General features: G+C 43.2%; 1 protein-coding gene across 1 annotated transcript; it reads right to left on the bottom strand.

Annotated features, from left to right (window-relative positions):
* Nucleotides 1–867: 867 nt before the first annotated feature.
* On the bottom strand, nt 868–6,425 carry SSX4 (SSX family member 4). Its single transcript, XM_019943411.1, is given in 4 exon segments — nt 868–968; nt 2,288–2,429; nt 5,780–5,911; nt 6,357–6,425. Coding segments are annotated over 4 exon segments (444 nt in total).
* Between the last annotated feature and the right edge of the window lie 3,153 nt (nt 6,426–9,578).

A 9,578-nucleotide genomic window follows, 5' to 3' on the forward strand; every position in this document is an offset into this window, starting at 1 on the left:
CGTGTGTGTGTGTGTGTGTGTGTGTGTGTGTGTGTGTGTAAATGCAGAGAAAAACATCTGGAATCAAACACCCAGAACTGGTCTCAGTAGTTGCATCTGGAGAGAGGGAGGCTAGTGCCGTTTTGTACAAAGAATACTTGACAATACTTGTTTTTCTAAGGTAGATGCATGGATACAAAGAGAGAAATACACATTAGGTATATGTCTTGCTCATCAACGCAACTCTAACATCTAGCAACATTTGGCACATAGTAAGAAAATTCATGTTTAACTTTTCACTGTTGTGAACTCTTTCTTTCACTTGCTATACAGCTGATGGCTAGGAGTTCACAGCCATGCCCATGTTCATGAAAGGCCACCAGGTTCTGCTTCTTATCATGGGCACTTGTCACATCCCTGAGGCTGAGGCATGGAAAGAGAAGGAAAATAAGTGGCGATGAGCTCCCATTGACTGAAAAATCACTACTTAACTCTGACCTGCATAGCCCTGTGCACTCCGATTCCACCTTGCCTTGTGGTCTATGTGCTCCTCCCGCTGCTCCTAAAGGCCAAACTTCTGCTCAGGCTACAGCAACTCCCTCATCTGTCCTATGAGTTTCTAGGCTAGAGGAAGGTGTGGCCTACACGCCAGTAGATGACCTGGGGTTTGGGAGCCCACAGCATCCTGGGGAGGGAAGATCTCTGGATATACAGAGCAGGGAGTAGAAAAAGCACAGGAAGCCTCCTCATTTAGCCTCAGAGCTGCATCCCAAGGGACAGGGAGAAAGGAATGATTTGGGAACAAGCAACAAGATGGGGTACAAGTACCATAAGAGAACAGTGCATTTTGCGGGGATGTGGGGATGGACTGAAAGGTCACTTACAGAGTTAGTCATCTTCTTCGGAATCACTGATCTCTTTATAGACCACCAAGTTCTTTCTTTCCCGCAGTCTGTGGGTCCAGACATTAATCTCCCTTCTCCTGTGTCCTGTGATGGAAAAGAGTTTCTAAATGGGGGTTGGGTGGGTTAGGGAGTGTTGGGCCCTGTTTTGTCAGATAAGGAAATGCCTCCTCCCTCCCAAGTGACCACAGGCCTTTTACATAGTCTTTTCCCCACACCTTCTGGCTCAGAGAGGCTGAGATACTAAACCTGCACCAACACACACCAAACGCCAGTTAGAGTTTTAGCTTCTGGCTCCTTCCATTGTCAGATTTAGATTCCCAACCTCTTTCCTCACCAGAACATTTATTCCGACCTTCTTTCATTCAGCATGTATTTGTTAAGGGCATATTGTATGCCAGGCATTGAGCTGAAGGTGGGGATAAAACTCCGAGTAAGATATGCTCCCAGGTTATCACGGACGGAATAATGACCTGAGCACCTTTCATGGCATCAGGGCTTGTAGACTCAACTGAACACTTTTTTTTGGGCTGCTCTGTGCGCGGCATGCAGGATCTCCACCAGGGATGGAAACCGTGCCCCCTGCAGTGCAAGCGTGGAGTCTTAACCACAGGACCGCCAGGGAAGTTCCTTGAATTGAACACCTTTGAATAACCTGTGAACTCTGATTCTTTATTTCCGTTTTATGGACTAGGAACTGGAGCTCAGAGAATTTGGAAGGCTTGCCCTGAGTTACACAGCTTTCATATCGATGAAACTCAAGTCTGTGACTCTGGAAGTCAATTTTTTTTGGCCTTGTTTTGTTTATTTATTTAAAATGTTGAGCCTTCTTTTTAAATTTATTTATTTTTATTTTTGGCTGTGTTGGGTCTTTGTTTCTGTGCGAGGGCTTTCTCTAGTTGTGGCAAGCGGGGGGCCACTCTTCATCGCGGTGCGCAGGCCTCTCACTGTCGTGGCCTCTCTCGTTGCGGAGCACAGGCTCCAGACGCGCAGGCTCAGTAGTTGTGGCTCATGGGCCTAGTTGCTCCGCGGCATGTGGGATCCTCCCAGACCAGGGCTCGAACCCGTGTCCCCTGCATAAGCAGGCAGACTCCCAACCACTGTGCCACCAGGGAAGCCCCGTTTTGTTTATTTTTAATTTCTGGCTGTGCCATGCAGCTTGTGGGATCTTAGTTCCCTGACCAGGGATCGAAGCTGGGTTCCGGCAGTGAAAGCGCCAAGTCCTAACCATTGGACCACCAGGAAATTCCCTGGAAGTCAGTTCTAATGTTTCAGCTGGAGCTGGGTGAGCTCCTCAGCCCAGCCTGGCCCCAGGCCTGTCCAGGATCCATCTCCCACACCTAGCCCATGCACTTGAACATGGCCAGGGAAGCCAGAGGAGTTGTTCCCAAAGAGTTTCCTCTTACCTGATGTTTTCTTACTCTGCTGACCAGAGGTATTTGCTTTTCCCGGGGGGCACAGCTGTTCCTGAGCCTACTCTGAGCCTGATGTTACTGGTACTAACTTCGAAGGATTTTTTTTCTTTTTGGACTTCTTGGGCATCACCTTCTAAATGTGAAGGTCACATACAAAGAGTATCAATGGCATTTCTCGAGTGCTTTAGAGCTTACAAAGTGTCTTTGTGCGCAGTACCTTAATTAAAGTTCTCAACAAGTCTGGGAGATCATTATATTACCTGTACCTAAATTACAAGAAACCTGGGAAGTTAGAAGGAAAAGGAATGGTCTACATGAAGGGTGTTTCCAAGACTAGAATGCTTGTCTTCACACTCTTTCCAGACTGACACTCTCGCCAAGAGGAGTCTCCATGTGAGCAGGAGTGTGGTACATGGAAGATTTGGGGAAGCAGAGCACTCTTAACAATCCACGAGGTCTGTAAAGGTGAGGAGGGGCTTCTATAAAATATAAGGGATCGAATATAAGCTAGTAGACAGCTGCTGGGAGAGTAAATGGAACAATGTACAGAAGGGACAAAACACTGCTAGCAAATGGTGTGGGGGGATGAATATAGGGAAGGGAGAAGAAAGGAATGGTTCACGGAAATTCATGTAGACAGCCAAGAAAGTGGTGCCAGATGTGACATCCTGTCCTACCCTGGCAAGAACATTTCAATTGGAATTAAGCGAGGTGGTTCCTCTACCAATTCTACTGGTGTCAGGGTGTGTCACTGACCAACAACCTCAAGCTAACCTTCATTCAGCTCCTTTGTTTATGAAACAGTGAGCAATAACAGTATAACCAGCTCCCTCATTTATGAATCAGTGAACAATAACTGTAAAACAAGCTAAATGAAAGAAATTTCTGAGCTTACAAATGCTGTTTAAACGTGGTAATAATAAAAATGAATATTTTCTTTTATGATCCTTCTTTGAATTCTCTCCTCAACCGTGTCCACACTGGCAACGCACCCGCCAGATCCCTTTACCCTCTAAACTAGAGTTTAATCTGCAATTGTGGAAGAACTTATTCAAGAACCCTCTAAGGGTCCCCCTGGGCTGGGACTGAGGCTTCAGAGATGCCTCAGGTGCAGACAAGGCCCCGAAGGAGCTCACAGAAGGGAGGGGCCAACAGTCCAGGCGATTCCCAAGCAATGTGAAAGGGGCCCTTTGACTGAGCAGATGGGAGCTGGTACTTCCTGTTGTGAGACTGGGCATCTAAACAGAAGCATCAGCAGCATCTGCGAGTTTAGCCCTAGGGGAAATGCCTGAGCTTCAGAAACATACGAAAAATTCACGAATTTGGAAATGGTTTGGGGCTTTGGGTTAGACTACGACCACTGCCACTGTGGTCTCAAGCAAATTATTTAACATCTCTATACCACAATACCCGCATGTTTGTTATTATTATTTAATAATAATAATATCCTCATTATTATTTGGGGATAATAATAGTAGCAATGTCATAGAGGTTTTCTTAGGGACTAAATAAATTAATCCATGTGAATTGCCTAAAATAAGTCTGGCATCACTATGAAAACAAAAGAAGTATCAGCTATCACAACTGTTGTTAATTACTATTAAGCTCTCAATACTACATCAGGCATTGTGATAAAGAGATCAGGAAAGGGAGGCAGTGAGGGCCAGGTCATTCTCAATATTTTCCCACTTTTACCAATATTCACATCCATGGAGAGATAAACGGTCTCTGGTCCTCTGGATTTGGGAGGCAGTCACCTTCAGGTGTTTTCTCTCTCGCATGTTGGAAGCCTCCTGAGCAGGTTCATCTAAAAGAAGGTGACAGGGGCTTCCCTGGTGGCGCAGTGGTTGAGAGTCCGCCTGCTGATGCAGGGGACACGGGTTCGTGCCCCAGTCCGGGAAGATCCCACATGCCGTGGAGCAGCTGGGCCCGTGAGCCATGACCGCTGAGCCTGCGTGTCCGGAGCCTGTGCTCCGCAACGGGAGAGGCCACAACAGTGAGAGGCCCGCGTACAGCAAAAAAAAAAAAAAAAAAAAAAAATTAAAAAAAAATAACAATAAAAGAAGGCGACAAATCAGAATTTTTCTTTGTTGGTAAATATTCCCAAACTGCAGAGAGACTCCTGTAGTATCAGAATTCTGCAGCAGAGGGTTATGAGTCCACTCACCGTCAAGGAGTTACTTTGAGACAAGCCTCTGAATTATAACGGTTTATACATTTATTTGCAGCATCAATTCATAATTTTCCTTCTGATGATTTATAAAAAGCGAACTAAACCCCATCACTGCCTCATCCTATTCACTACATATTTCTTACTTGTTTCCCCAAAGAATTAAATAGACTGGTCTTTAACCAAAAATCACTGTATACTTAAAATGGTGAATTTTATAGTATGCCTCAATGAAACTGTTAAGTGTATGATGAACCATGGATGATTTAATCCAGCGGTTCTGGGATGTTTCCAGTATAAGAACACCTCTTAAATGTCAAGAACTTTGTAGATACTCAAGCACTGGATTTTCAGTCCTCTCGCAGTAATTTTGGGAGCTTGTGGAATCTGTCCTGTTTAGCTGGAGAGTCAAAGGTCTATTGGAGACACTTTGAACATTCTGACCCTGTCTTCTTACAACTGTGCTGTCAGAGCAAAAGAGCAAGTGAACGTATCCTATCCCCTTTTTAAGTGAGTACATACACTGCTGAAATTCACAAAGATATCTAGAATCTGTCACTTTTTTAACCCTACGTTGCCTCTGCTCACTGACAAGTAGGAAAGGTCAATGTGCAGAGGACTGCTCTCTCAGACTCTCTCTCAAACTCAACACATAGAATCAGGTTCAATTAGGAGTGAGACAACTATTTGGTTTTGGTAAAAAACACAGAGAAATAGCCATATGTCATTACATAATGTTAATCACTTTCTCTCTTAAGATAGTTATCCAATACCTATGCTCTATTATTTTAGAAGTTTTGGGTAGATTTACACTTTAAATTTTCCCCATCTGGACCCCAAAGTAGACAGGCTTCAGGAGACCCTTTTCTGTCACTTACGCAGATTCCTGGGGTTCTGATCTTTAGAATCATGCCCGTTGGATTTTGTGGCTCGTTTTTTAGGACACATGAAAGTTGGTAGGGTAGTCTTGAGACCTAGAATGATGCAAAATATTTGTTTCTTAACAGGCAACCTGAGAGGAGGGTAGAATGCTGTGACACAGCACCAACAGTAAAGCTAATCAGCTGGGGGAGGGGGGTTCTGAATCAGGGCCAGTGGGAGAGAAGTGCACAGGATCCAGGACAGATCATCTCTGTGGCCACTCCCAGTCCACAGCCTTGCACAGGACATATCAGTAAAAGAGAAGAATGCCTGGAAGCTGCCCTGGGATTTCTTCCCACACAAAAGGACAAATGTGGGACAATTGCCACAGCCTAAGAAGAAGCCATGGCATGTAAAGAGGGATGGTCATTTGTTCCCAGCCTTGTCTGGACGCAGAACTTCCTGTTACCTAGATCAGTCATGATGTCATAGTTTCTCTTCATATACACATAGGTGATTTTCTCTGAGTAACCCAGATCTGCCCATTCTTTCTTAGAGAAGTATTTGGAAATATCCTTGAAAGCCTAGAAAAGAAAGAAGAATAAATCCTAGCAATGACTCAGCTAAACATGTCTGACACTCAGCCAGGAACTCTTCCTTGGCTGCAGGACCTCCATGTTAGATCTGTAAACTGGAGATAATAATCCTTCCTGGCTGATGTCATGGCTAACTGACAGAACATGGGTAACGTTGCCTAGGTTCTCACCTGGCATGCAGTAGGTGCTTAAGGCTGGTGGCATCCTCTCCTCTCACCTTCTGGAATAGACTGAGAGTCAACCAATCCAGTACAAGGTCACAGATCTTGTACCCAGGGATGCTAGGCAAGGACAGAGTGAGGGTGGGAAGCTCTGGATGTCCTCGTGACATGCTGCTCCTTGTTCCCAGTGCCTCTGACCTCCTCTCCTCAGAAATCTAGCCACCCTACACTGTCCCCTGGTCCACTCCTCTGCCCCCTCCAGATCACCTCACCTTGGAGTTCTTCTCTGATTTCTGGCTATCTTCCCTGGGGCTCTTTTCAAAGGACCTGCCTCTGTTCATGGTCCTGGGATTGGTCTGATCTCGAGGAACACATCCTGGATCTGTCCAGCCACAAGGCCAAAAGTTCTGTTGGGAGAGAAAGTGCTGAGGGAAGGCCACACTCAGTTAGTCACCTGTAATTAAGGTTCTACTTTTCTCCATCCTTGGCTTATCTGTCCCTGAGTAAGGACATGGGGGTGGGGAAATAAGATGAGAATAGGGGGCTGGAGGTCTCTGGGAGAAGGACTGATTAGGGATGACATGTTTTCTGTGGGCATGATCAAAGCAGCATTGAGTCTTTGAGGGGGGTTACTGTTGTTAGTAGTTTTCCTGGAGTTCGGCTTATCCTGAAGGAAAGATATGAAGACCCTTGTTGGGGAAGCAGTGAAGTGAATGTATAGTTTTACTGAGGGGGGATGTTTTGAGGCAAAGCGGGGGAGGTAAGTCCCGGAGATCATATGGTGTCTCTGACTGAAGGGTTTCAGTTTTCAGGCAGAGGGATGTGGGGTTTTGCTCTGTTGAAAAGAAATGAAGATCCCTAACATGAGTGAATTTAAAGGTTATTACTAAGGCCAAATCAATAAAGTCAGAAATGAAAAACGAGAAGTTACAACCAACACCACAGAAATACAAAGGATCATAAGAAATTACTATAAAAACTATACACCAATAAAATGGACAACCTAGAAGAAACAGACAAATTCCTAGAAATGTACAATCTCCCAAGATGGAACCAGGAAGAAATAGAAAATATGAACAGACCAAATACCAGTAATGAAATTGAATTAGTAATTAAAAACTCCCAAAAGACAAAAGTCCAGGGCCAGATGGCTTCACACATGAATTCTACCAAACATTTAGAGAAGAATTAACGTCTATCCTTCTCAAGCTATTCCAAAAAATTGTAGAGGAAGGAATACTTCTGAACTCATCCTATGAGGCCAGCATCACCCTGATACCAAAACTAGAGAAAGATATCACAAAAAAAGAAAATTAGAGGCCAATATCAGTGATTACTATAGATGCAAAAACGCTCAACAAAATATTAGCAAACCGAATCCAACAATACATTAAAAGGATCAAACATCATAACCAAGTGGGATTTATCCCAGGGATGCAAGGATGGTTCAATATCTGAAAATCAATCCATGTGATATACCACATTAACAAATTGAAAAATAAAAATCATAAGATCATCTCAATAGATTGATGCAGAAAAAGCTTTTAACAAAATTCAACATCCAATTATTATAAAAACTCTATACACACTTTATAAAAAAAAGTGGGTATAGAGGAAACATACCTCAACATAATAAAGGCCATATATAATAAGCCCATAGCTAACATCATACTCAACAGTGAAAAGCTAGACATTTCTCCAAAGAAGACATACAGATGGCCAAAAAGCACATGAAAAGATGCTCAACATCATTAATTATTAGAGAAATGCAAATCAAAACTACAATGAGGTATCACCTCACACAGGTCAGAATGGCCATCATCAAAAAATCTACAAACAATAAATGCTGGAGAGGGTGTGGAGAAAAGGGAATATTGGTGGAAATGTAAATTGGTACAGCTACTATGGAGAACAGTATGGAGGTTCCTTAAAAAACTAAAAATAGAGTTACCATATGATCCAGAAATCCCACTCCTGAGTATATACCTGGAGAAAACCATAATTCAAAAAGATACATGCACCCCGATGTTCATAGAAGCACTATTTACAATAGCCAAGACATGGAAGCAACCTAAATGTCCATCGACAGAGGAATGGATAAAGAAGATGTGGTACATATATACAATGGAATATTACTCAGCCATAAAAAAGAACAAAATATAACATTTGCAGCAACATGGATGGAACTAGAGATTGTCATACTGAGTGAAGTAAGTCAGACAGAGAAGGACAAATATTGTATGATATAGCTTATATGTGGAATCTAAAAAAATGGTACAAAGGAATTTATATATAAAACAGAAATAGTCACAGATGTAGAAAACAATTTTATGGTTACCAGGGATAAAGTGGGGAGGGATAAATTGGGAGACTGAGATTGACATAAACACACTACTCTATGTAAAATAGATAACTAATAAAGACCTACTATATAGCACAGGGAACTCTACTCAATACTCTGTAATGATCTATATGGGAAAATAGTCTAAAAAAAGAGTTGATATATGTATATGTATATACACATACACTTTGATGTACAGCAGAAAGTAACACAACATTGTAAATCAACTATACTCAAGAAAAGTTTAAAAAAACAGTGAAAAGCTGAAAGCATTTCCTCTAAGATCAGGAATGTGACAAGGATGCCCACTCTTGCTACTTTTATTCAACACGGTATTTGAAGTCCTAGCCACAGCAATGAGATAAGAAAAAGAAATAAAAGGAATCCAAATCAGAAAGAAAGAAGTAAAACTGTCACTATTTGCAGATGACATGATACTACACATAGAAAATCCTAAAGATGCCACCAAAATAATGACTAGAGCTCATCAATGAATTCATTAAGTTGAAGGCCACAAAATCAATATACAGAAATTTGTTGCATTTCTATACAATAAAAATGAACTATCAGTGGGGACTTCCCTGGTGGTCCAGTGGTTAAGTGTCCACCTTCCAATGCAGGGGATGTGGGTTCGATCCCTGGTCAGGGAACTAAGATCCCACATACCGCAGGGCAACTAAGCCCGGGTGCCACAACTACTGAGCCTGCGTGCCACAACAAGAGAGCCTTGTGCTGCAACTACAGAGCCCACATGCCCTGGAGCCTGTGCTCCACAACTACAGAGCCCATGGGCTCACAACTAGAGAGCCTGCACATTGCAACTACTGAGCCCGTGTGCCCTGGAGCCTGCATGCCACAACTAGAGAAGCCCATGCACTGCAACTACTGAGCCCACACGCCCCAACTAGAGAGCCGGTGCACTGCAACTACTGTGCCCACATGCTCTGGAGCCTGCACACCACAACTAGGGAGAAGCACGTGCACTGCAACAAAGAGCCCACGTGCCACAACGAAAAATCCCACGTGCGGCAACTAAGACCCAATGCAGCCAAAAATAAATAAATAAAAATTTTTAAAAAACAATGAAAGAAAGAGAAATTAAGGAAATAATACCATTTACATTTGCATCAGAAAGGATAAAATACCTAGGAAC

Source organism: Tursiops truncatus, chromosome X, assembly GCF_011762595.2.
Source record: "Tursiops truncatus isolate mTurTru1 chromosome X, mTurTru1.mat.Y, whole genome shotgun sequence".
In the NCBI taxonomy this organism is placed as follows: domain Eukaryota; kingdom Metazoa; phylum Chordata; class Mammalia; order Artiodactyla; family Delphinidae; genus Tursiops; species Tursiops truncatus.